The 27,819-nt window shown below is 39.3% G+C and overlaps 2 protein-coding genes across 2 annotated transcripts; one reads left to right on the forward strand and one right to left on the reverse strand.

The window, feature by feature from the left end:
* The first annotated feature begins 2,611 nt into the window (after nt 1-2,611).
* Nucleotides 2,612-14,368, forward strand: GMNN (geminin DNA replication inhibitor). Its single transcript, XM_049884960.1, has 7 exons — nt 2,612-2,788; nt 5,448-5,529; nt 8,273-8,350; nt 8,965-9,109; nt 12,220-12,302; nt 12,598-12,708; nt 13,958-14,368. The coding sequence occupies exons 2-7, from the start codon at nt 5,479-5,481 to the stop codon at nt 14,117-14,119; spliced, it is 630 nt and encodes a 209-aa protein (XP_049740917.1). The 5' UTR covers nt 2,612-2,788; nt 5,448-5,478; the 3' UTR covers nt 14,120-14,368.
* An 8,338-nt stretch (nt 14,369-22,706) lies between these two features.
* Nucleotides 22,707-27,471, reverse strand: ARMH2 (armadillo like helical domain containing 2). The gene is made up of 2 exons (XM_049885165.1): nt 27,207-27,471; nt 22,707-23,134 (listed from the first exon to the last, which is right to left on the reverse strand). The coding sequence occupies exons 1-2, from the start codon at nt 27,469-27,471 to the stop codon at nt 22,707-22,709; spliced, it is 693 nt and encodes a 230-aa protein (XP_049741122.1).
* Between the last annotated feature and the right edge of the window lie 348 nt (nt 27,472-27,819).

Raw genomic sequence — 27,819 nt, forward strand, 5'->3', positions numbered from 1 at the left:
ACATACATCATAATAGTATAGAAAGTGGTGTGGTTTGTGATCCAATGCTAATTTAAATGTTGGAGGTTCAAACCCACCCAGTGGCTCCATGGAAGAAAAGCTTGGTGATCCTTCCATAAACACTACAACCAAGAAAACTCTATGGAACAGTTCTACTTTGTCACACATGGAGTCACCATGAGTCGGAATCAACTCGACAGCACTGAGTCTCAGCGATATACCATGAGAGAGAAATATGAGCCACATCTCTAATTAAACATTTTTCCAGTAGCCATGTTAAAAAGAGTAAAAAGAAACAAGTCAAATTAATTTCAGTAATATGTTTTATTTAACCCAGTATATCCAAAATATCTTATCAACATGGAATCAATATAAACAATTATGAAGATATTTTACATTCTTCTTTTCATACTAAATTTTTGAAATCTGGTGTCTATAAATTACAGCATACCTCAATAGGACTAGCCACATTTCAAGCGCTCAAAAGCCGCATGTGGCTAATAACTACCAAATTGGATAGCATGAGAATTAATTTGTCACATAAACTAGTTACTTTTTTTTATCAGGCAAAGAAGGGATATAACCTAAGCTGGTAAAGCTCTGGGGGCTTCACAATTTTTTCTAAGGTGGGCATCATCTCTTTTGGTATGCTGAATTAAAGAGAACAAAAATGTTTTTCAAACAATATCGAAATGTGTAGAGTAAAAGTCTCCCCACGTCATTACGAAACTAACCAACACAATTAGCAATTACAGACAACAATTGGGTAAGTGGGCTTCAACGGTATGTTCTGAAAATCAGCAATTCTCGAATTGCTTGTGTAGACTTTTAACTATGGTAACTTCTAGACTTTACCCCTCTGGTTGCTTATCATTTTCATACTGAAGACATTTTTTCTTTTCTAACTTTTTAGTTCTGGAAAGTTAGAAACGTTTAGAAATGGCAAACACCTTGCTTTACATTTTACCTAGTACTGGCTACCTGAAGGAAACCCTGGTTGCATAGTGGTTAAGAGCTATGGCTGCTAACCAAAAGGTCGGCAGTTTGAATCCACCAGGTGCTCCTTGGACACTCTGTAGTGCAGTTCTACTCTGTCCTATAGGGTCACCATAAGTCAGAATGTGTGTGTGTGTGGCTACCTGAAAATAACATACCTTACCCATTTTGGCTCCATGGACTTCAGCTTCCACCAGCCGTGGCTTCAATACCCTTTGGCAGTGATCCCTTTTGATCTCATGGATAAAGAAACTCTGGGAATCAAAAGATACAGTGCTTATACTTAACCACTGGCCACTACAACTCTTATTATTCTGGAAATCCAGTCTTTTGCCAGAGAGGTGGCAGGAGGTGGGCACACAGGGTCTCAGGGGATACAGCTGAGAAAGCATTTCTTAAAGGCAGCGCTGTGTGTAGAGTTTTAACAGATATTTCCTTCTCTTCAAGAACGATAATCCCATAAAAGTTAAGAAACAGGAAAACAGGTGTGTACTAATATCTATGGAAGGTGCTCTGGTGAAGAAATAGTGAAACGCTTCACTGTTAACGCAAAGGTTGGTGGCTGGAACCCACCAGTGGCTTAGTGGGGCAAAAGATCTGGCAGTCTGCTCTCTAAAAGATTACAGCCTTGGAAACCCTATGGGGCAGTTCTACTCTGTCCTACAGGGTCACTATGAGTTGGAATCAACTCCATGGCACACAACAGCAAACATCTGTGGTAACCAGTTGTCCTTGAATGGACTCCAAATCATGGCGACCCCATGTGTGTCAGAGAGAATTGTGCACCACAGTTTTCAATGGCTGATTTTCTAAAATAAGACAGCCAGGCTTTTTCTCGGAGGCGCCTTAACCCTTCCCACCACCACGGGCTCCATATTTATGTAAGTGTAAATAAAAGCTCTGACTCGACTCTAGGGAGTCCAAATGTGCTAGGCCGACAAGTTTGAGAATTTTAAAGGATTAAAAAAAAAAAAGCTAGATGGAATTACTACTAAGGTTTTCCTGCTCCTTGAAATTGCACGCCTGCTGTATATTGCCAACACACAGAACAGTGCTTATATGTAAGTTGAGGGATTAATTTGATCGTGACATAAGGCCTTTCATAACTTTTACTGCATCAAAGCAAACCAAAACCAAACCCACAGCGGTGGAGTGGCTTCGGCCTCATAACGACCCTATAGGTCACAATAGAACTGTTCCACAGGATTTCCAAGGACTGGGTGATGGATTCGAATTGCCCACCTTTTAGTTCGCAGCCGAACCTTAATCACTGGGTCACCAGGGCTGCTCTACCTCATTACGAAATAGTAAAAATAGGGCTTTACGCAAATATAAGTCGTACGCTATAAGTACAATATTTTGTTATCCCTGTGTTGACGTCTACTGGAGGCGAATCTTTTTCTCGCTTGTAAAGGGCAAAAGAATTGTACACTGAAAGCAAGTGGGGAGAGCCATGCGCAGGGACAGACGGCACCCGCTGGTCGGCAACCAGAAATCACCAGGCTTTCCAGCGCAACACCCGCTACGGCCCAACGCGCAGGCGCAGGAGGGGGCGCGGCCAAAGCGGGCGAAGGCGAGAGGTGATTTGCTGGATTCCGGAGGCCCTGCCCCTCGCTTGCGTCTGTGTCATGTGGTCGCCCGGGGCGGGCGGGCGGAGTTGGTGAGCTCCTACCGCGGCGCGAGCTGACCACTGTAGCAGCTGTTGGGACGAACGTAGGTTGGCTTTCGGCTTTGAGAGGCGCCGCGGCCGCAGTTACCTCCGTTCTTTGTGACAGTTGAGCATCTCCGTCCCGTAAGTGTGAGAGAGGTGGCAGGAAGTGGGAACGCCGGGGCTCATGGCATACAGCTCCTAAAAAACCTGCTTTTCGCTCCTGCCAGACTGAAGCCGGGTTTCTCTTTTAACAGCTGCCGGGCCGGGGCCGGGGCCAGGGCCAAGGTCAGAGTAGGGGTCGGGGTGAAGGTGGGGGGGGTGGTCTTTGAAAAGTTGCGAGAGCCCGGGCGGGGGCGGGAGAGGAGGTGAGCGGCCGCCCCATTGGCTGGGCTGGTTTTGGCGCGCTCTCCCGTCCGCGCTCCCTATTGGCTGGCGGGCGCCGTCCCCGAAGCGCGCGTCGCGGTTGTTGGGCTTGGGCGCGCGGGACGGGACCGCCGCCACCTCGCCGGTCGCCCAGAGGCGGAGCTGGCGTGGTTGGGGGCGTCTTGGGTGCCGCTGGTATGAGGGACTCATTCTGGGGTACCTGCCTGTGGGGCTCAGGTGGGCTGCCGATCGTCTTGGCAGTTCAGGTACTCCCCGTGTTCTGAGGGGACCCACGAACTTGGCTTATGGGAGAAAGTCGCTGAGTCCTGGGTCTCCCATTAAAAACACGGTCCTTTGATTTCTTCTGTGTATCAGCGTTCCCTTTGGGCGCAGTCCTCTGCTGGGATTTTTTTTTTTTTAATCATACAGACTTTGCCAATTTTAACATATATTGCATGTCCAGTTTATTGACATTATATTCATCATGTTGTGCAACCATCACCTCAGCTAGAGTATTTAATGTAGTTGTTTAAGAGACAAGATACAGGAAAAGAAAAAAATCTTAAAGAATAAGGGTGCAAGGTTGCCGACAGGGTTGTGGTAAGCATGTGGTGGATTAGACTTGATGAGAGGTTTTCAGCCTTTTTAATTGTGACAAATACTAAAACACACCTTACATCACCACTTAGAACACAGCCATGTAACTAAATAGGAAGTTTCACTAACTAGTGTTGATCCTCACATGCCCTGCACTGATATCTCCTGTTTTTCGGTTCCATTCTGTTCACCTGCATTTTTAAAAGGTGTTGATCATGACCCATTAAGTGGTTTCGGGGTCCTGTTGAAAAACGTTGCCGTGGATCAATATAGTGAGTTCCGACCAACAGCATTTCAACATGAAATAGAATGGAAAATAATGAGTGCACCACGCATAATTATATAGTTTTGTTCATAAACTTTCTTCATTGCATATGTTTGTGTGCGGGCTAGGGCACAGTGTAAAATGTAGGCTGGGGTGGGTCCTAGAGGAAGTTTGAAAGCCGTTGCGTTGGGTAAAGGCATGGCCACAGACATCAAGGGAGGTCTATCTGAGAGGCCCAGACATGACTGGAGAGAGTTCAGATGCTGAGTTTGGAGTGAGGCTGGCTGGGAGGCCTTGTTTAACCACGGTACCTACCCATTTTTCTCCTGTACCCTCTTCCTTGTTTTCTCTCAGTCTCTCAGTTCATGCTCGTGATTTAGCATTTCCTACAAATGTAAATGCATAATCTCATTTGACTGAATATTAAGTCAGTGATTGTTAATGGAGATTGCCAGAGCCCAGTTAATTACAGTTTAAACCAGCCTTTGAAGAGCAAAGTTAGGATGCTCTTCTTTAGGATGGATTGGGCAAATCTAAGTACCTGTGTTTTGCTTTTTCTGGTGAGCATTTCTCAGATCTTTGAGAGCCCTGTATTTAATCCAAGACACCATCACGTTTTGCAAATTTGTTTAGAATACCCAATTTGCAACGGGATTCCATTCCTAGGACTCATTTGTAAGTAGGTTCTGACACAAGTCTAAGAGCTCTTTTTTTTTTTTTTTTTAGCTTTTATCATTATTGCTTTTTATTATCAGGATCTTTATAAATCCAACTTTTATTGTCTTTAGGTATTGGAAATGTTACATCAAAACTTAGAGGTATATTTTAATACATACATTACATACATAAAAAAAAACTGACGAAGAAAAGTTGGATGATGTTGATATTTTGTCAGTTGCGGTAATGACTCCACTTGTGGAAGGTTCTGGATCATTTGGATTATCTCTGGGAACGAGGATGGTGTTTCAAGTCAGAAAATTAGAGTTGTCTGTATGTTTCTTTTCTTTTTTCTTTATGTATTTTGCAGTAACATGTCCCTGCTTCCCAAATCGGCCTCTCGACTGTAGCAAAGCAGTCAGTGTTTGGGTCCATGTTTTCAAGCAACTGAAGCCTCTGGTTTAGTTTAAAAACTTCAGCTAATCCTCTCACCGTACAATTTTTTGACAGCTTATCTTCTTATTGTTCTTCAGCATTTCTTTCCTCTTAAAAATCCATTAAGTCCTGATCTGTCATTCCCCTTTTTCGCGATCTGTGAGGTGTTCCATGTTGGCAATATCAAATTACACACTGCAGCAACATCGTAGTACATACTACTAAAGATAAGATGTACCAAAAAGAAAAAAAGGATGATCATAAGTGTGGTTCGTTGTAGCTTAAGTATGTCAAAAGTTGGGGGACTCAGAGTTCTTGTTTGTGTGTGTATGGGTAAAGAGCCAATGACCTTAACCACCCTATTCATTGATAGGGCTGAGTGTGAGTAGAGCAGGAAAGGTAAGTAGTTCTACCAGACATTGAGTACTTTCAACAAAAAATCCAGACTCTACCCTCAGATGTAAACCATATTCTGTTTTTCAGTTACTGGTGTCTGTGCTTTACCGGCTGTATAATGAATTCCAGTATGAAGCAGAAACAAGAAGGACTCCAAGAGAATGTAAAGGTATGTGATAGAATCACTTTATTGTAGGAAGCATGTGATTAGAAGTATTTTGACATGGTTTAGCCAAATTTAATCTTGATGATTTCCATGAAACTTGAGTTACTGCATTTTTAGTCAGAGGACATGCAGCAGTAGAGTGGTGCAGTGGTTAAGAGCTCAGCTGCTCACTGAAAGTCGGCAATTCGAACCCACCAACCCCTCTGTGGAAGAAAGATGTGGCAGTCTGCTTCGCTGATAATTTACAGCCTTGGAAGCTGTACAGGGCAGTTCTACTTACTCTGTCCTATAGGGTCCCTATGAGTTGGAGTTGACTTGGTGGCAATGGGTTCAACTTGGTTCTTTGCAAACTAAGTGTACTGTTTCTGAAAGCCATACACTATTGTTGGTGTGTCAGTAGTAATATAATAATGTTGGAGCTTGTGATTATCTGACTTAATGTTGCTTTTACTTAAAATGTTGGCTAATCACAAGTTCCAGCATCTGGCATCGTTGTTGAAAATCAATTGACCATAAATGTAAAGGTTTATTTCTAGAGTCTCGGTTCTGTTCCATTGAGCGACATGTCTATGCTAGGATCACAATATTGGTTACTGCAGTTTTCAGGTTAAACCTGTTGCTGTCGAATTGATTCTGACTCATAATCGGACCGTATAGGAGAGGGTAGAACTGCCCCATATGGTTTCCAAGGGGTGCCTGGTAGATTTGAACCACTGACCTTTTGGCTAGCAGCCGTAGCTCTTAACCACTACACCACCAGGGTTTCCAGTCTTGTAGTTAAGTTTTGAAATTGGGAAATGTGAGTTCTCCAGTTTTATTCTTTTTCGAGATTGTATTGGCTATTCTGGGTCCCTCCAGTTCCATGTGAATTTTAGGATCAGCTTGTCAGTTTCTGTAGAAAAGTAAGCTGAGATTTTTATGCAATTGATGTTTGTATCGTGATCTTATATCCTGCAACCTTACTACGTTTTTACTAGTTCTAATTGATTTTTAGTGGCTTCTTTAGGGTTTTCTATATACAAGATTATTATTCCGTTGTTTTTACTCTTCAATTTCATGAAATGATTTTATTAACATTAGTTTTATGTATCTTCTGGTTCGTTCTGGTTCTGCCTCCAAAACTATATGACTTTGATTGAGTTAACCCCCCAGCCTCAGTTTACTCATCTGTGACATGAGCGAATTGGGTTAGAACTAGCTCTGTTAGGGTGAGTTTTAATCGGATTCATTGTCAGTTGCATGCAAATGTACGTTTTTTGGGAGAGGGTTCACAGAGTCTCAAATTGCTTTCTAAAAAGGCTAAGAACCACTAACATGTAAGAACCTTTCTGGTTCTAAAGGGCATCATTCTTAAGCATAATCTGAATAAAGAAAATGCAGTATTACATTTTTTAGGGCCAAATGTTATAAAAACATTAGTTTACATGTAGAAAAGCTAAATCCTAGGAAAGGTCATGTTTTTTGATAACAGTAACTTAGCTGGTGTCTTTGGCCATTATTAATAGCAAGCATTTAAATAAAATTAACACCTTCTATTAAGGTTCCAAAATTATATTTTCTTCTGTTTGTCTGGAGGCTATTGACTACTCTGTAATCTAAATTATATCTGAAATGTTGGTATAGTGTTTGTTCTCACATTAGCTGGCATTTGTTCTTCAGTTAAATAGTGAGATAATAATCAGCAGTAGAAACTGTACCGTGGGAAAGGTGAACTCTTGTCATGTGAAGTACAGTGTGGAATCAGTAACTTTCTCACGCTGGTGTGGTATCATGTTCTTGCTAACCTTGTTTGAGAATTCACCATTGTTTGCTATCCCATGGTGGCAGTATAACTAATGATTTTTGCAAAAATAAAGAGAACTTTCAGATCAGGAAATATACAGGAAGGCATTTACATATTACAAGGAAGGCTATATTTTTTTCCAGAACAATTGCTTGGACATATTAGAGTATTTTAATTATGCCTCAGACACTGACCTTTTAGCTGTCTCCTCGTGAATGGGCTTGAAGTAAAATTGCTTCTACAAGTAGGTAGTGGTTTGGGGGTGGAGGTCTATTACATGTGTACTTTGTTTTGTGTGAAGTATGTTCTTGAAAATTATATATATATGTGTGTATGTATAATGCATATGTATGAATGCGTTAGAGGATATTCACGATTTAAAGGACATTTGAGACAAATTGAAAGGACATTTGAGAAGTATTTTTCAGTGTAAATGATTAATCTTCCCTCTCCCCCCTATTTATTTCTTATGTGGATTTCTATTCAATGTTATGCTTGGTTTTATAAAAGTAGACTACCTGTAAGTTCTAGTTTCTGGGTACAAGAGCTTTGTAAGAGGGAATACAGATATTTCTGTTGTACTGGAGTTTTATTACATATGGGTTGAACTATTAGAGCTTAGAAATTTTATTTTAACAAGATAGGATTAGTTGACAAAATGATTAACTGATAGCAAGAGCATATATTGAAATGGGAGGAGAAAAGTTACTCGTTTGTGTCAGGTTTGAATGATTTGACCCATTCTTAAGAATTTTTTTAAACTATATTAAAATTTTGGAGAAATAATAAATGTCCCAGTTGATTAAGCCGGTGTCTTCATTGTCCATATGTAGCGTTATAAAATTGTATAGGACAAAAGACATTCTTAGGTGGGTTTTTTTTTTCCTGAATTATATTAGAGCTAAGGTAGTAGCAATCCATATAGAAACTCAGTAACCAAAGAATGAATTTATTTGATTTTAGAATAGTCCTGTCCCGAGAAGAACTCTGAAGATGATTCAGCCTTCAGCAGCTGGATCTCTTGTTGGAAGAGAATGTGAGGTATGCATTATTGTGCTAGAAAGGGGCACCACGATAATACCTCTGCATTATTAAAAATATTTCCAGGATTTCCTTGGTTAGAAACGCTAAATTATTGAAATTTGAAAATGAGAGTTATTTAAGAGTTAATAATTTAAGAGTTAAAATTGTGTTTCCCAAAGAAGTGTTTTTTGTAGTTTTTGTTTAATTGTTCAATTTAGGAAGCTCAAAATTTATATGAATACCTATAGTGAGATTGGAATGATGTAATAAGTTATGAATTATTCTATAAGATAATAACAATATTTTGAGAGTAGAATATGAGATTCTATCATTTGTCCCCCATAAATGATGCAATCATGAAGAAGGGTATCTAGACTTTGGCAGGTTGAAACTGTTGCCTTTCCATGGTCCTAGATTATTTAAATATAGTAAAAATGTTTGTAGAACCAACTCTGTCCAAAATAGCTGCTACAAATAAAATTCCTAAGGTATAACTATATATTTTTGAATTGTGTAATTTTTAAAAAGGTGATTGGTTCAAAACAAAAAAAGATACATGAATGCAAAAACCTCCAACTGTCCTATCCAGTAAATCAAAATAAATGGGATTGATCCGTGTCTTTCCATTACAGTTGGCCAAAGGCTTATCCAAAAGGAAACATGGAAGTGGCCAGTTAATGCCCAAGACTTCTAGTCCTGGCGTTGTTGTCCCAGAATATAGTGAAAATAAAAATCTTGGAGGAGTCACCCAAGAAGCATTTGATCTTATGATTAAAGGTATGTAAAAGTGCATCTTTTATCTTAAAATTTTTAATTATAATACAAGGTTGATGTTATTATATATTTGTTATACTGTTATGAATTCTGCCCATGGCCTCTTCTTAATCTGGGATATTATTAGATATTTCACTTGTATGTTTTTGTGTTATCTTACTGTTTGGACAGTTCTGAACATTTATTTGTTAAGATCCAAATGTGGATAAAGTATTAAGGAAAAAGATAGTTGTTAATACAGCAGCTCTGATATTGTATTGCCTTGTTAGAGTTTACAAAATGGGAAATAGGCTTTTTGAAAGAAACATGTTTAGAGCATGCATTTGAAATAAAAAAGGAATTTGTATATTTCAGGAGAATATGAGGTAAGGGAACCAGTAGAAACATGGCCGAGGTAAAAGCAGCAAAGATGAATGAGAACTGTGCCTGTACTAAGTACTTGTTTTTGATGGAATGGCAGTGGAAATCAAAAGAGGAAGCTAATATCTTACAAGGATTATGGAGGATTATTCTGTACTATCCATAAGTCATTTGATATTGTTAACTGGTGAGAAAATTGAAGCCTAGAGAAAGTAATTGACTTGGTCAAGGTCACCGTGACATTTGGGCTCATTCTGAGTTGCCTGGAAGGCATTAAGGAAAAAGCTTGTACACAACAGGGTTTTATTAGGCAAAATTAGGAAAGGTTGAATGGATAAAAATAAAGGTGTTTAGTAAAGTAGAATAAATTGTGACACTCATCTGATTTGGTTAAAATTAAATCAACAAGGATAGGTGAAAAAACCCTAAAGTTAAATACAGAAATAAACAACTAGATACCATATTGCTAACATAACCACACAGAAGAAAAAGTTTAATTCATGTAACTTAACCATAGAACTCTTGACTGTAGACCCTCAGTGGGATATATTATAAAGAGAAAAAGAACTGCAAGAAATCTTGAACTTTATTACATTTGTTGCTCATGGTGGTTTCAGTACAGTAATTCTGAAACTGTTTTGTGTACATTTTAGGGTTGGACAGATCAGTAATATGTTGATATTGAGAGCAAGGTTCATAATGTGGTGAAGGCAGATACAAATGTGGATTGGGGAAGGAAAGGAAGAACCCTTTGTCATTGAATTGAAATTGGCAGTATAAACTAATGTTTTAAAAAAAATACATCTTGGCTTTGCTGCTGAAAGCTTAGAAACAAATGACACCCCAATAGCAAGGAGCATACCTAGTTTGTAAACATTATTCTCTGCCAGAAGCTCCTTGGAGAAATGGCTGATCTCAGGACTGGGGCAGGAAAAACTATAGGTGAGTCTGGAACATCTCTTGTCTGAAAATAAAGAACTACTAAAAAACTGACAGTCATGTCAAAAGAACATAGTAGTTAATCAAAGGGGTTTTTACTGGCTTTATTTGGGACAGTTTGAGCATTAAAATAAATAAAGACCAGAATAGATTATAATACATTCAACAAAAAAAAGAATACATGAGTCCATATTGGTAATAATTTTTTTAAATTGGGGTAGGGAAAGTTCTTACAAGAGAATGCCAGTACAAAATATAGAAGGAACTCCTTAAATAGAAAATTACCATTTTTCATTCACTATAGAAGTAATGGAAGCCCTGGTGGCATAGTGGTTAAGTGCTATGGCTGCTAACCAAAAGGTTGGCAGTTCAATTCCATGAGGTGCTCCTTGGAAACCCTGTGAGGCAGTTCTGCTCTGTCCTATAGGGTCGCTATGAATCAGAATTGACTTGAGGGCAATGGGTTTGGTATAGAAGTAATGGAGCCTTGGTGGTGCAGTGATTACGAACTCGGCTGCTAACCAAAAGGTTGGCAGTTCGAATCCACCAGCTGCTCCTTGGAAACCCTAAGGGGCAGGGCATTTCTACTTAGTCCTGTAGGTTCACTGTGAGTAGGAATCGACTTGATGGCAAGTAATAGATTTAAGCAAGAAACACCTATCGAGTTAAAATTGCGTGAAAGGTTATTTGTGGAATAGGATATTCAACACAGAGTAAACATTTTACTTGACAGGTCATTTTTTAAATACTGAGGAAAAAAGATAGCTTTACAACGGAGAAACCTGATAGGTATTGTCTTAGTTATATAGTGCTGCTATAACAAAAATACCACAAGTGAATGGCTTTAACAAAGAGAAATTTATTCTCTCACAGTCTAGTAGGCTAGAAGTCTGAAGTTAGGGTGTTAGCTCCAGGGGAAAGCTTTCTGTCTTTGTTGGCTCTGGGGTAAGGTCCTTGTTATCAGTCTTCCTGGTTGAGGAGCTTCTCAGCACAGGGACCCTGGGTTCAAAGGATGTGCTAATCTCCTCATTTTGGTTCTTGGTGGCATGAGGTCCCCATGTCACTCTGCTCGCTTCTTTTATATCTCAAAGGAGATTGGTTTAAGACACAGTGTAACCTTGTACATTGAGTCCTGCCTCATTAACATAACTGCCACTAATCCCATATCAGTATATCATAGAGATGGGATTTATAACACAGGAAAATCACATCAGATGACAAAATGGTAGGCAGTCACACAATACTGGGAATCATGGCCTAGCCAAGTTGACATTTATTTTGTGGGGACACAATTCAATTCATGACAGATGTCTTCTTAACCAAGTGATTAAATTTAACATTTCCAACGTTGTGACAAATTGACAGCATGTGCTTCCTGAAGATGCACGGAGAAGAACACAACATATTTATGCAAATTCCTGCCAAAAATGTTTCCCTTGAACCTGCTTATGGAAATAGGCAAATCCAAATATAAGCACAGTGGACAAAACAACTGATCTGGACTTTTCAACAATGTCAGTGTTAAATAACCAGATAAACATACACAAACACATAAAGCAAAACTTTTTATCAATTTAGGCAAAAGGTAATTTTTTTAATTATACTTCTGTTGCAACTTTTCTGAAGGTTTGAAATCTTTAAAATAGAAAAAAAAAGGATTTTGTTTTCTAACTTTAATCTTCTAAAAATGGGTGTGACAAATATGAGTGGTACTATTTAGTAAGACTGGAAATATTTTTTTCAATAGAAGGAAATTACTGAAGTTTTAAAGCAGCATGTAACTTGTCTACATGTAAAATATTAATTTATTTCAGAAAATCCGCCTTCTCACTATTGGAAGGAAGTAGCAGAAAAACGGAGGAAGGCCCTCTATGAAGCACTTAAGGAAAATGAGAAAGTATGTACAGAGTATAACTATTTGTGGCATTCTTTAAAATTCCGGGATTGTTTCCCTTGCACTGCTTAGCATATTTGGTTAGAACAGTATCAGCTAGATTTAATGTTGCCCTAAGAAAAGTATAATTAGAAAGGCAACTCTGTTACCAGAATTATTTCACAAAAAGCCTGCTGCATTGAGAGAGAAAGATACCACCTTTGTTAGGAACTTTATCAATTATATCCTTGGAAGCTTAAGGTTTGGTGTATAGCAGGGCCCTATCTATGGAATACTAAACTTTGTTTATGTTATATAGCTTCATAAAGAAATTGAAGAAAAGGACAATGAAATTGCCCGTCTGAAAAAAGAGAATAAAGAATTGGCAGAAGTAGCAGAACACGTACAGTATATGGCAGAGGTGATAGAGGTAGGTATTTTTAACATTCACCTGATTCAGAATCATCTGTTTTTCTGGGAAGTTGAAGCAGTTTATATCAGTGTGTTTCAGCTCTGGAATCAGATTTCCTGGCTTTAAGCCTTAGCTCCCTATACCATTAAGTCAAGTAGGTTTATTTATCCTGTTAGGGCTTTGTTTTCCTTACCTGTAAAATGGGATTAATAGAGCCTACTTGATAGGTTTGCTATGAGAATTGAATAAGGTATATAGTACATGAAGAGCTGAGAGCAGTGCTTGGCACAGAGAAAGAGCCCAGTATACTGGGCTGTTGTTTATTATTATGAAGCAATAGAACATGTATTTTCTTATAGTGTTATAAAAAGGAATCAACCTCTCTCTGAAAAACAGAATAAAGTATATGGAAAATTATATTTTGTGGCTGACACATTTTAAAGCAGTTTTTAATGCTAGTGTGACTTTATTGTCATTTATAAAACTGTTGATTGGTGCACTAAATAAGTTTGGTTGTTTTATCTTACCCCCTTTTTTTTTTTTAATTTGGAAGTACTAATGTGTTTATAGGAGCCCTGTTGGCATAGTGGTTAAGAGCTTGGCTGCTAACTAAAAGGTCAGCAGTTCAAATCCACCAGTTGTTCCTTGGAAACCCTGTGGGGCAGTTCTTCTCTGTCCTATAGGGTCACTGTGAGTCGGAACGAACTCGACAGCACCTAACGTGTTTGTAAGAACCAACCTGATGACTGTTACTTTTCTAGTCTTGCCTAAAATAGGTCTTAAGAGTTATTCATGTTTGTAAAAAACCCATCTTGCTGATGGGAAGAAAGTTTTTCAAATAAAAATTCCATGTAGTGAGTTGTTACCTTACATTTTAGAGCCATGTCAGATTTAGTTCTTGAAGTTTTCATGTGGAAGTGCTGTAGAAGCCCTCTTAACTGCCTTAAAAGTACTGGTCCACAGTACATTGGACATGAGAAAACCTGGTCCTTCACTGCAGATAGATTGAGAAGTACTAATTTAAATTGTATTCTGAAAGCATTTTAGTGCTTTAAAAAAAATTAGCACATTAAACACTGACTTTGCTGAAGTATGACTGAGCGTGGTAGAGACTGATGTAACACTTGACTGCTTGTAATTGCATTTAATTGAGGACCATGGCAAAAAGAACCTCAGTATAACATTGAGGGTTAGCTATATCAGCATGCTGATAAGGGACTTGGGTTTTAAAGTTTTTACAATAAATTCTTGGTTTATTCTTTAAAAGAGACTGAGTAATGAACCTCTGGATAACTTTGAATCATCGGATAGTCAGGAATTTGAGTCTGAAGAAGAAACTGGTGAAGATTCTGAAGTAGAAGACTCAGAAATTGGCACATGTGCTGAAGAAGTTGTATCTTCCTCTACAGATGCAGAACCATGTATATGAAATTCATTAACATTCGACTGTTCAGAAATAACACTGCCAAAGTTTACCTCCACTGTAGTTCTTGGTAGCAGAGTAAATAACTACATAATGCAAACTCTGGAATCAGACTGACTGGTTTGAATCCTGGGACTCTATTATTGTATTAAAATACAAATACTATGTATTTTTAATCTGTGTTTTATTTAAATAGCATTTTCTCAGTTGTCTGGAATGACTTGTGTATATGATAAATAAACTTCAATCTCCTATTAAGAAGCCTTGTGTATACCTTGATAGACTGAAGTATAAGGAGTCTGCAGAAAAATTTTCTTTTTCCATTTCTTTATATTGTTTTCTTTCTATTCCTCTGCTAGCTGTCTTAGAGGAAAAAAGGGGAAAATAAATGCATCCCTATTTAGACTGCGATAATTAAGGTTTTCGCTTCCAAACCTGGTTGCACCTTATAATCAGTGGAGGTGCTATTGATTTTCAGACCTCATTCCAGATACTAACCTTACTGAGCAGTTTTTGGCATGGAGTGTGAGAATCTATTTTTCCAAAGCTCTTAAGTGAATCTGATTAACTGTGTAAAGGTTCGACTGGCTGGACTGATCAAGACTCTTCTTGGGAGCTTAAAATGAAGGGTGATGGTGATAACTCTATAGAGAAGCAAAGTGGGGGGCAGGTAAAACTCCAAGGCAGAGATGCAGGAATTGCTAAGGGTTCTAAAGTTTTCTGTGTTCACATGTTACACACACTGTGTAGTTGCAAAGTATATAAATACTGAGGGACTAATAAGTAATAGGGTGAGATTAATTAGGGATTTCCCATATGAACTATGTTTGGATGGAAGAAAAAGACAAAATAGAAATTGTTCGCAAAGTGTACAGCTTTGGGATTGGATAAATTTTGTAAGAAGCATACAAGTATAAACTGACAATGTCAAACTTTAAAGAATTACTTTAAAGCCTGCTGCATAGTGTTATTGTGAGCATTAAAACCTGAACAAAGTGCTTAAAAATTAGAAGCTATTGTTAATCTATAGCAGCAGCATCTAAGAACTTTGTAAGATAATGAAAGTATCTGTGCTGTCCAGTATGATAGCCACTAACCATGTGTGGTAATTGAACAGGTGAAACGTGACCAGTGTGAATGAGCGACCAAATTTTTAATTTATATTTAAATAGCTAAATGAGACTAGTGGCTACTGTCTTGGACAGTGCAGTTCTGTATGTTGTAGGTGGGCCACTAGCTTAAAGGTAGTATTGAGGAAAAAATTCGGAGTTGAATAGGAGAATCATCTGGAAGTCTGCTAGAATGAGCAGTAGAGAGGAGAGCTAAGTAGAATAGAATGTCTTTGCAAATAGAAAATATTTCTAAGAAATACCAAAAATGAATTGCCAGGATTTGGTTGTAGGGAACAGAAGAGAAGGAATTGAAGAGGACTTTAAAGTTAGGTAAGAGTTAAAACTATAAAACATCTTTAAGAAAATAATAGAAACAATCTTTGACCTTAGGTGTGGAAAGATTTCTCAAATAGGGCATAAAAAGCAAGAATTATATCAATAAGGAAACGCTGGTGGCACAGTGGTTAAGAGCTACGGCTCTAACCAAAAGGTCGGCAGATCAAATCCAGCCAGCACTCCTTGGAAACTATAGAACAGTTCTACTCTGTCTTATAGGGTCCCTTTGAGTTGGAATCGATTCAATGGCAATGGGTTTGGATTTGTTTTTATGCAATAAATTGGGCTTCATGAAAATTAAAAATCCTCTTTGAACACTTTTAAGAGAAAGAAAAAAGCCACAGACTGGGAGAAAATATTAGTAAAACATCTGAAAAAGGATTTCTACCTCTTTCCTTCCCCCCTCCCTCCCTACTACCTACCTAACCACCCCACCTTACCTACCCTACTTACCTACCTTACCTATGTACATACCTACCTTAAGCTATCTTACCTAATTACACGAAATTTTAAAAATGGGGAAATGATTTGGACACTTCACCAAAGACTATATACAGATGGCAAATAAACACATTAAAAGATGCTCAATATCAGTCACTAGGGAAATGCAATTTAAAACTGCACAGATACTGTTAAATATCTATCAGACTGGCTAACATTTAAAAACAAGAACTTGACCATTAAAAAAAAAAATAAGTGTTAAGGATATGAAGAAATTGAAACTTTCCTTCACTGCTGATGGCAATATAAGATGGTACAACTGGTATGGAAAAGTTGGCAATTTCTTAGAAGTTAAACATACATACTCCATATGACCCAGCCATTCCTAGTTATTTACTCAAGAAACATGAAGACATATGTCCACATGAAGATTTGTCCACAAATTTTCAGTTTTGTAGTAGCTCAAATGTCCATCAGCAGATGAATGGATAAGTAAAAATTGTATATTCATACAATGGAACACTACTTGGAAGTTGAATGAATTTTTGGTGTACACAACATAGGTGAATCTAGATGTTGATTGAAAGAAGTCAGATAAAGTCCATACCATATGCTTCCATTTATATAAAATTATGAACACGAACTAGTTAGAGAAAGCAGATTAACCCTACGAGGTATTTTCATAAGTATCACTCCAATTTTTTTTTTTAATGTCACTAAAAAAATTTTTTTGCAAGCACAGCATACTTAGGAAAATACGTTGCAGAGGCAGGGGGGCAGGGCATGGTAGGCAAAGATGGAGAAGGCATGAGTTAATAGCCTAAAAATACAATAGTGGTTACACGGGGATCAGGTTACCTGGTTTTAGGGGCAGATTTCAAGAGGAAAACTGTGGAGGTGATGCAATTTTTTTTTGTTTATATTTTATTTTTTGTTGAGAATATACACAACAAAAACACGAAGTTTATATATGTATGTACAATTCAAAGATAATGATTACATTATTCAAGTTGTGCAACCATTCTCACCCTCTTCTGAGTTGTTCCTCCCCCATTAACATAAACTTACTGTCTCCTGAGTTTTGAGTTGCTGTTGTCAATTAGATCACATATAGATAGATCTCAAAAGAGCATAATGCTTAACGCAGTTTTTACTAGCTAAGCTAAACTATTTGGTTTGAAGACTTAAGGGGATATTTTTGGTTTAAGATTTCAAGATTATCTCAGGGCAATAGTTTCAGGGCTCATCGAGCCTCCATGGATCCAAAAATTCTGGATTCCATGAGAATTTGAAATTCTGCATTTTTTCCCCTCTTGACCAGGATCCTTCTATAGAATCTCGAATCCAAATGTTCAGTAATGGTAGCCAGGCACCATCCAGCTCTGGTCTCACGTCAAAATAAGCAGTTGTTCATGGAGGCAGTTAGCCATATCCTCCTCATATTCCCGACTCTCTGTCCTCTGTTGCTTCAGGTGAATAGAGACCAATCGTTGTGCCTTGGACGGCTTCTTGCAAGCTTTTAAGACCCCGGGCTCTACGTTAACAAATGAGGTAAAACAGAGGCACCAAAGATGTTACTAGGCCAATTAACTGGGATGTCCCATGAAGCTATGACCCTAAACCTCCACAGAACCAAATCCTATGAGGTGTTTGGTTGTACATAAGAAGCCTCAGCAGCTACTCTTTTTTTTTTTTTTGGTCATTATTTTTTAGATAACTTTTACCAATTCAACTTTGTACAGGTGTACAGCTTATTGACAACACTTATATTAGTCAGCTGTGCAACCCTACACTTAATGGGCTTTTTCTATCACCGTAAATGGAACCTCAGTACTCCATAAGCAATAACTCCCACATCCCCCTCCCACCCTGGTAACCACTAGTAAACTTTGGTCTGCATACATTTGCCTGTTCTTGCCTTTTTATGTGAGGTCATAACAATAGTTGTCCTTTTCTGATAGACATTTCACTCAGCATAATGTCTTCAAGTTCCATTCGTATTGTAGCATGTATCAAGACTTCATTTCCGTTATGGCTGAATAGTATTCCACTGTATGTATGTACCACATTTTGTTTATCCCTTTATCCACTGATAGGCATTTAGGTTGTTTACACTTTTTGGCTATTGTGAATAGTGCTGCAGTGAACATTGGTGTACAAGTCTCTGCTTTCAAGTCTTTGGGGTGTATGCCTAGGAGTGTGATTGCTTGGTCATATGGCAGTTTGATTTTTAAGTTTTTGATGGATGGGCACACTGTTTTCCACAACAACTGTACCACTTTGTGTTCCCACCAGCAATGGATAAGGGTTTCATTTTCCCCACATCCTTGCTAACATTTGCCATTTTCTGTTTTTATCTTAGCCATTCTGTGGGAGTGAAATAGCATCTCACTGTGGGTTTGATTTGCATCTCTCTGATGGCTAATGATATTGAGCATCTTTTCATGTGTTTGGCAGCCATTTGAATGTCTACTTTGGTGAAATGTTTATTCAAGTCCTTTGCCCATTTTATGATTGGGTTATTGTCTTTTTGCTAAGTTATTGAAGTTTTATATATGTATATATATAGGTTATTAGATTCTTATTGTATACACGGTTTCCAAAGATATTCTCCCAGTCAGTAGCTTCTCTTTTGGCTTTTTTGGTAAAGTCTTGATGAACAAAAGCTTTTAATTTTATGAGGTCCTATTTATTTTGTCTTTGCCGTTTGTGATTTTGTGGGGGTGGTGGATTTTAAGGTTCTAGGCTCTGTGAACTGTGACCCTAGGGATGGAGAGTATGGGAGAATTTCATTTGGAAGGTGGTGAGTCAGATTTTCTACTGAGTATCATATGTCAGTAGAATGTATCAATGGAAATGCCTTGGGGGAAGGTCAGAGGTCAGTCAAATCTGGCAAATTAGATAGGAAGTTATTCAAAGTTGATTTTAAAAAGGCAGTTGAGGTCACTTAAGGCAAATGGCAAAAGGGTAAGAATCAGCTGGAAAAAAGGTTATATGTGAAGCATGGATTAGACTGAACTAACTTGGTGATTTGTTCCGCAGGGCTAACATAACTGATACCAAAATAACCAGGATGGTCCATAAGGGATAGAAGTGGGAGAACTGGAGCTCTTCCTCAATAAAATAGCAAATCTAATCCAGCTGTATATTAAGAAGATAAAACCTAACGACCAAGTTAGGCTTTATCTCAGGAATGCAAGGCTGCTTTAATATAAATGAACACTTGAAGTTCTTAGTACTGATAAACTTCAACACCCTTTCCAGGTAAAAATCCTTAGTAAGCTATATGAAAGGAGCCCTGGTGGCACAGTGGCAACTAACAAGGACAGAGCAGCTAGGAAAAGAAAGAAAATTTTTACCTGATTAAAGTTACCTATTTCTAACATACTTAATGGTGAAGCTTTAGAAATAGTTGCAAGATCAAGAACTAGAGATGGAGCACAATTCTGAATTGTTTTGGAGGTCTCTGACTGGTTCAATAAGACCAAATAAAGAGGATAATTATGGGAAGGAAAGAGAAAAAACTCATTTACATATGAAAATCTAAGAGAAATTAGGAAGAAGAAATTAAATGGCCTGATTTGAGAACTGTTCGTTGTTATGGAGCTGATTCTGACTCACGGCGACCCCAAGTGTACAGAGTAGAACTCCTCCATAGGCGTTTAACCGCTGTGACCAGGCAGATCACCAGGCCTGTCTTCTGAGGCACCTCTTCGGGGGTTTGAACTGACAGCATTTCGACTAGTAGTTGAGCATTTACCTGTTTGTGCCATCCAGACACACCTTTTAAGAATAACACCCCCAAATTTATTTCTTTTTTATGTATTAACACAAACCAGTTTGAAAAGTGTAGGGGGTGGAGTGCGGAGAAGCCATGTAAAGAAAACTAAACTCTTCCTAAAAGATGTGGGAAAAAAAATTTTTTTTTTTCTTAAAAGAAATTCTTAAATATGTCATGCTCCTTCCTGCCTTTATCAGGTTCTTTATAAACAATAGAAACTGACCCTGTGTAACAAGGAAAAATGAAATTCATTAGAAGAGTATGGTGCCTTTGAAGGAGCAGAAACCAGGGCAGCTCTGGGAATCCTTTGTTGTTGTGTGCCATCAAGTCAACTCCAACTTATAGCAACCCTATATGACAGAGTAGAACTGCCTCATAGGATTTCCTAGGCTGTAATCTTCATAGAAGTAGATTGTTAGGTCTTTTCTCCCGTGGAGTGGCTGGTGGATTTGAACTGCAGACTATTCAGTTAATAGCTGAGTGCTTTGCCTCCAGAGCACCTTACCCATTGCCATCAAGTTGATTCTGACTCATGGCGACCCTATAGGACAGAGTAGAACTGCCCCACAGGGTTTCCAAGGAGCACCTGATGGGTTTGAACTGCCAGGCTTTTGGTTAGCAGCTGTAGCTCTTAACCACTAAGCCACCAGGGTTTCCATTGCACCACTAGGGTTCCTTAAAATAGTTATTAGCTACCTAGGAAACTAAGCAACAAGCAAAAACAGAAAAACTCCAGGGAAAACAAAAAGCTGTACAAGAAAGGAAATGAAATCGTACTACCTTGTGGATCTCAGCCATGAAAAATATTTTTAAAAAAGAGCTTTATTAAAAATGGTGACAATTATATTCAGTGGTGGAGGGGAAGTAGAGGTAGCCATGGGGCAGTGTTAGAATGCTAGACCTCATCTACCATATTGAGGAGTAAAACAAAAAATGCCTAAAATTGAAAAAAAAAAAATCAAGAATGAGCAATGTGTGTGAATTATTTAGAAATACGGAAATAAATACCAGACGAAAAGGCCAAAAGAATGCGAATGGCTGCTTCTGGATGCGTGAATCAGGAAGGGGTTAGGGGACTGCTGTTTCTCATTAAAGGCCTTGCAATATTATTTGACTTTTAAAACTATGTCTGTGTATTACTGTGAGGAAATGAAAAAATTAAAAAAGAAAAAAAAAAGGGCATTTCCGACAGCGACCCGGTCTTTAAATCGAACATCTTCATTTTCTACCCTTCATCTAACACTATGAAGAGTGGGTTTTAGTTGAAGAAACTCTGTTACAGAATTCATCCACAAAGGATGAAGATACACGTTTGCTCAGTAGAGCAGAGCTTTTCCTGGTTCTGTTGTTAGCTGCTGAGGTCAGCCACTAACTTACACAAGCTTCCACTGAGGGGGGTGGCTGAACCAAATCTGGGTCTCCTGCATGGAAGGCGAGAATCCTACCCCTGAACCACCAATGACCTGGTTCTAAGGTCTGAGAAATTTTCCTCCAGGATCCTCATGAAGGGAAGCCCACGCGATGGTGTGGTTAGCATCCCTCACCGCATCCCTGCAGTAAATACAAACGAGGATCACAATATTCCTTTTTTTTACAACCCCTTCAGTGAAAGGTGGAAGCATAACTCTAAAGCACAGCCCAGTCAAAGCATTTCTGTGAAAAATGAAAGCACATCGTTCCCTCTCTGACGCTTGGGACTTAAGCTGGGGGTAAACGTTAGTGTAGTTAGAGCAACAAAGAGGTGCATATCCCTTAGGCACTTTTCCATAAATACTGTATTTGGTAAGAAAAGCTTTTGATGAGCCTGGGTCACACAAACTTCAAGTGTAGGTATTCTGCTACATATTCTCTAACAGACAAAATAAGAGTGAAGTTCTTTTTATGAAAATCTAAGAGCCTCACTTTAGGCCGTCTTGGGGTGTGTGATCACATGGCGCTCTCTGCACCCAGAGCTGTGCCTGTGGAGTTGAGGGTTGTTCCTGGGGAGTGTTAATTTCCCTGAACTTCAGTCAGCTGAAAAAAAAAAGAAATTTTTTTTTTTCAGTCAGCTGTTTGTGCAGGAGGATCATGCTCTGGCAGCCGGAAAAAGCCCTCGGCCAAAGAGATGGCAACAAAGTCCTGCGTGGACGCGGTGAGGTCTGAACGGATATGGGGAGTCCCTGGGTGGTGCGAACGCTAATGCGCTCGTTGCTAATGGAAATGTTGGAGGTTCAGGTCTATCCAGAGGTGACTTGGTAAGAAAAGACCTGGCAATCTACTTCTGGAAAACCAGCCATTGAAAACCCTATACAGCACAGTTCTACTCTGACAAACATGGGTCACCATGAGTTGGAATTGTCTCGACAGTAACTGGTTTGGCTTTTGTTTTTTTTTTTTGAAAGTAGGGTAACAGCACCTACTACAAGGGGTGACTGAATGGGTTAGGATTTGGCATTTCTGGGTGTCTTGGCTTAATGTCATGTAAGACCAAAAAAACCAAACCCGTTGCCATCCAATCGATTCTGATTCATAGTGACCCTATAGAACACAGTAGACTGCCCCATAGGGTTTCCAAGGAGCAGCTGGTGGATTCGAACTGCCCACCTTTTGGTTACCAGCCTGAGCTCTTAACCACTATGCAACCGGGTCTCCATAATGTCATCTAATAACTCCCCACATTCACCATCACTGCTAACATATACAGGTAATGCGTCTCCCAAAGAAGTCCCATCTCAGGAACTTAATTTTTATGAGGTCGTTTTAAACAGCGGTGCTTTTCAGAGGTTTGGTGATTATAGTAATTGTATGGAAATTTATAAAGAACTCTTCAACTACCTAAAAGAAAACATTGATGCATAATATATCAGTTCTTACTATTTATTTCTGTTTCCCAGGATAGAACAAGGGTGCAGACAGCTGCATGATGTCAGTGGGTTTAGAGAAATTAATTTTTGTGAAAACCAACTAGGAAATACAGCACCTCTGCAAAATTTTCAGGCCATCCAGACCAATCTTCAGAGGCCAGTATTTCCAACTGATTTTTGACAGAGCTGTAATCTCTAACCATCTTCATGCAAGACGAGTTGTTGCACATCAAGACAGAGAGAACGTAGCAAGTCCAGCATTTAACGAGGAGGTGGCTGTTGATTTCACTTTTGATAGTAGACTCACACCTATCCTCAATAAAACTAATGAGGAGAGGGATAAAGTGCAGATGCTTGGCTCTTCTCTGGCTGGCAGGGTTTAAGTAACACCAGCATGCTACACTTTGGAGCAGCGAGATCTTTACTTTTGGCCCCATCTCTTGAGTTTTCAACAAGTCATATACATCTTTCATGTACTCAGCTGCAAATTGCCCAGCGATGGGTCCCCCTGTAAAACAAACATTTATATTTCTTGAAATATTTGTTATAGCTAGTTGCTGGTCAACATTTTGGAGTGCCCCCATGTTATACTCATATATTCTTGTTGCTAAGTAGGTGAGACCTTGGGTACTTTGAATTTTCCAGGCTTTTTCCCCATGTCTTGTGCTGCTGTGAAGACTAGAATGTGTATGCTGAACTACGAAGCATGTATTGATAAGGAAGGAGGAATACGTACAGTGGAGTCTCTGGGTGGTGCAAACGATCAGTGAGCTTAGCTGCTGTCTGAAAGGTTTGAGTCCACCTAGAGGTGCCTTGGAAGAAAGGCCTGGTGATCTATTTCAAAAAAATCGGCTCTTGAAAACCCAATGGAGCACAGGTCTATTCTGACACACATGGGCCACCATGAGTCTACTGTATGACAACTGGGTTTTAATGTGTAAAGCACTGGAGGGTCACTGCCTGCCAAAGGCTCCTCCCTGGTTCCTTTAATCAGGCACCCAGCAGTGAGTATTGCAAGACGAATATAGCCTGGCTATGTTTTTTTTTTTTTATGTTCATCTAGCAAGCCTGCACCTCATGGTCTTATTCCTGACTCTTTACCTTCAGTACTTGAAAAAATGGAAGAACACCAGGGCATTAGAGCAAACAAAGAGAAAATCAAAGGCTGAGTGGCAAAGCCAGGATCTAACTGGTTGGAGGGAAGTTTTTCACATATTGTTGGTTATTGCTGTCCCATCGTTCCACATTTCTTGCCCAACTCTTCTGCAGATCTGGGACCAAACTGACCTCACGAGGTTGTTTTTTTTTTTCCTGGCCACTAACCCAGCCTGGTCCTAAACTCTACTTTCACCATGTGTTTGAACCCCAGCTCTTCCTAGTTCAGATAAACCTCCAACTCCATCAAGGTACTAGCCAAGAAGGCACTGGATGAAGACTATTTAGATGGTGAAGAGTGGTTGTCGTAGTTGACCAGATTCTAGCCCCTGGAGTTACGATCCTGCTTGGATTTCTCTTACTTGCACTGCCACAACCCGATCGGTCTAAGGATATCCTACTCAGCTGTAAAGCTTTAGCTGAAGCCTGGGCATAAGCCCTTCCGCTTGCTTCCTACCAGCTCAGCTAAGGCAGTGACTTTTTTTTTTTATGGCCTTACACTTTTTTTTTTATTATTATACTTTAGATGAAGGTTTACAAAACAAACTAGCTTCTCAAACAGTTAGTACATATATTGTTTTATGACATTGGTTAACAACCCCATGACATGTCAGTATTCTCCCTTCTCAGTCTTGGGTTCCCAATTATCAGCCTTCCTGTCCCTCCTACCTTCTAGTCCCTGCCCCTGGACTGATGTGCCTCTTTAGTCTCGTTTTGTCCTCTGAATCTGTCTAATCTTTGGCTAAAAAGGTGAACCTCCAGAGTGACTTCATTACTGAGTTAAAAGGATATCCGGGGGCCATACTCTTAGGGTTTCTCCAGTCTCTCTCAGGCCAGCAAGTCTGGTCTTTTTTTTTCGAGTTAGAATTTTGTTCTACATTTTTCTCCAGCTTTGTCCAGGACCCTCCACTATGTTCCCTGTCAGAGCAGTCTGTGGTTGGTGGGCACCATCTAGTTGTACTGGACTCAGTCTGGTAGAGGCAGTGGTAGTTGTGGCCTATTAGTCCTGTGGACTAATCTTCCGCTTGTGTCTTTAGTTTTCTTCATTTTCCCTTGCTCCTGAAGGGGTGAGACCAAAGGAGTATCTTAGATGGCCACTCACAGGCTTTTAAGACCCCAGATGCTACTCATCAAAGTAGAATGTAGAACATTTTCTTTATAAGCTATATTAAGGCAGTGACATTTTAAAACAGAACTTTGCTTAAAAAAAAAAAAAAAAATCATTGAACTAAAGGATTCTGATCCTTTTATAATTAGCTAGCTCTTATCCCAAATGGTGGATACAGGGAAATGAGTCTCCCTCGTGAACTGGGCACCATTTTACCCTCCTTCACCGAGAGTAGCTCCTGAGCTTTCTGTATCCCCTCTAGCTCTGAGAGTGCTTCCCAACCATTTTGACACCTCTTTTACTGTTTTCGCTCATGGACACCATTCTTTGAAAGATTTGGTCTATCAAAGAAAACCAAAAAAACCCAAACCAGTTGCTGTTGAGTGGATTCTGACTCATGGTGACCCGTGAGTGTTGGAGTAGAACCGTGTGCTCCTTCGGGTTTTCAGTGGCTGTGGTCTTTGGGATATACATTGCCAAGCCTTTCTTTTGAGGCGACTCTGGCAGCGTGTGAACCACCAAGCTTCTGGTTAGTAGCCAAGGCTTAGCCATTTGTGCCACCCAGGGACTCCATCTATCAAACTACATCTAAGTACAGGTATCTCCTGCTTTTCGAAAGTTCGTTTTACATCACTTTGCAGTTACAAAAGACCTACATTGGTACCTGTTTTCACTCACCTAAAGAAATCCAAAGAGGGTTTTCGCTTTTACGAAGAAAGGTTAAAAGAGAAACTAGGGTTCAGCGTTTGTTTTGCAGCGAGCCATTAAGAGGCAGCACGCACCCCAAGCACCGAGACTGGCGTCACCCCCAGCCCCTTCCCCAGGAACTACGCTTTACGTACATTATTTCTACTTTATCTAGGCTGTGTGTTTGTCCTATCATTCCTGCTTTTACTATATATGAGTGTTATTTTAGGTTGTATGTGTTGTTTGGTATGGTTGGGTAGGTTATTTTGCGGGTTTGAGAATACTCAGCCTTTTTTTCCCATATGAATTAATTGGTCCTTTTTACCATTTTGGAAACCCTGGTGGTGTAGTGGTTAAGTGCTACGGCTGCTAACCAAGAGGTCGGCGGTTCAAATCCGCCAGGCACTCCTTGGAAACTCTATGGGGGCAGTTCTACTCTGTCCTATAGGGTTGCTATGAGTCGCAATCGACTCGACGGCAGTGGGTTGGGTTTGGGTTTTACACCATTCTGGCTTCCAAAAGGTTTCATAGGAGCGCTCTCCTTTCAGATAGCAGGGGAAACCCCTGTAATTCATTGTTAAACATTAACAAAAAATCCATCTAAGACACTCGTAGCTGCCAGCTAGAGCTTCTTATTAGGAGATGTATTGTTGAGCACTACCTATAAAGTTTCTTTACCTATCTTGTAATTTCTTAGGAAAAAAAAGTTGAGTGAGTTTGAATTTGACAATCATTAGAGCAATGTGTGTTTACGATGGTTTACCTCTTAATTTTCTAACCAAGTACACACTAATAGTGTAAGCGCTGGGCTGCTAACCCAAAGGTAGGTGGTTGGAACCCACTGGTTGCTCCGGGAGAAAGCTGTGGCAGTCTGCTTCCATGAAGATCTACGGCCTTGGAAACCCTACTCTGTCCTACAGGGTCACTGTGAGTTAGAATCCACTCCACAGCAATGGGTTTGTTTTAGTTTTGGTAGGTGTTTTGAAAACCTTAAGTTTTTATTGATTATTCTAAGTTGTTTTCTGAGTGATATGTTTTTTGCAAGATAAAAAATATCAAATAGTTTTATGCTGGGTTGGAATCATATCATTAGGTTGGAGTTGTATCAACTCAGTGTAGATTCTTTTTTTTGGGGGGGGGACAATGAGAACTTTAATAGGCAGTTTCGGTGTATATATATATCTTAAATTAATAAAATGGGAAAACATTTGATTAGAAATTTATTTAATGGACACATTCTTTTAAAACATGAGATTCTTATTTTTTATTGTACTTTAGAACAACCTAGCTTCTCATTAAAGAGTTAGTACACATATTCTTTTATGACATTGGTTAACAACCTCACAACATGTCAACACTCTCCCTTCTCGACCTTGGGTTCACTATTACCAGCTTTTCCTGTTCTCTCCTCCCTTCTAGTCCTTGCCTCTGGTAAAACGTGAGATTCTAGAGGAGAAAATAATTAGTAGTATCTTTGACGGTACAAAGATAAAAAAAAACTAATAATTTAAGCAAAGGAAAGCCTGCTGGAATTTTAAGACTAGAGTTATGAAAATCACTAAATTACAGTGTTATAACAAGCAAAAGGATTTTGAAACACTTGTTTTAGTGTCTCTGGTTAAATCGGTACCTGTGAAGGACAGCATTCCAATCCTATAGGCAGCTTGAGCTCTCTTCTCAATGGCTAGAGATTTATTCCTCAACATATGACCGAGTACCAAAATTTTTTCTTTGTGAAAAATACTCTCCACTGAAGAGATATGTTCTTCCTCCTTTGTAACAAAAAAGCCCTTAATGTTGACTTGCCAGAATTTCTGGAAGCCCTGATATAGCCTCACAAAATACTGATAAATCTGAAGCCAAAATCGCCTACAAAAGCCGTGGCTCTTAGCCATTGTGTAAAAAGGCTAACGGTGCTTCTGCTATACCACTGGCAGTAACGTGAGTTCATAATCAAGAACTCTGGAGTGCATCCCTAGCAACGCTGTAGAATGTCACTGGTGGCTCAGTGGTATGATTCTTGCCTTCCATGTGGGAGACCTGGGTTCAATTCCCAGTCAATGCACCTCGTGCACAGCCACCATCCATCTGTCAGTGGAGGCTTGTGTATTGCTGTGAAGCTGAGCAGGTTTCAGTGGAGCTTCCAGACTAAGATGGACTAGGAAGAAAGGCCTGGAGATTTACTTCTGAAAATTAGACAGTAAAGCCCTATGGATCACAATACTCTGAACTCCGGATTCATA

Source organism: Elephas maximus, chromosome 1 (genome assembly GCF_024166365.1).
Source record: "Elephas maximus indicus isolate mEleMax1 chromosome 1, mEleMax1 primary haplotype, whole genome shotgun sequence".
NCBI classification, from domain to species: Eukaryota; Metazoa; Chordata; class Mammalia; order Proboscidea; family Elephantidae; genus Elephas; species Elephas maximus.

Excerpts from the sequence above, each read along its gene's own strand:
- GMNN (XM_049884960.1), top strand. The coding sequence starts at position 5,479 with ATGAATTCCAGTATGAAGCAGAAACAAGAAGGACTCCAAGAGAATGTA. Across the intron at positions 8,351-8,964 it reads TTGTTGGAAGAGAATGTGAG|TTGGCCAAAGGCTTATCCAA; the intron begins GTATGCATTATT and ends TTTCCATTACAG. Across the intron at positions 12,303-12,597 it reads CACTTAAGGAAAATGAGAAA|CTTCATAAAGAAATTGAAGA; the intron begins GTATGTACAGAG and ends TATGTTATATAG.
- ARMH2 (XM_049885165.1), bottom strand. The coding sequence starts at position 27,471 with ATGGCTAAGAGCCACGGCTTTTGTAGGCGATTTTGGCTTCAGATTTAT. Across the intron at positions 23,135-27,206 it reads TGGAATGCTGTCCTTCACAG|GGGGACCCATCGCTGGGCAA; the intron begins GTACCGATTTAA and ends TTTGTTTTACAG.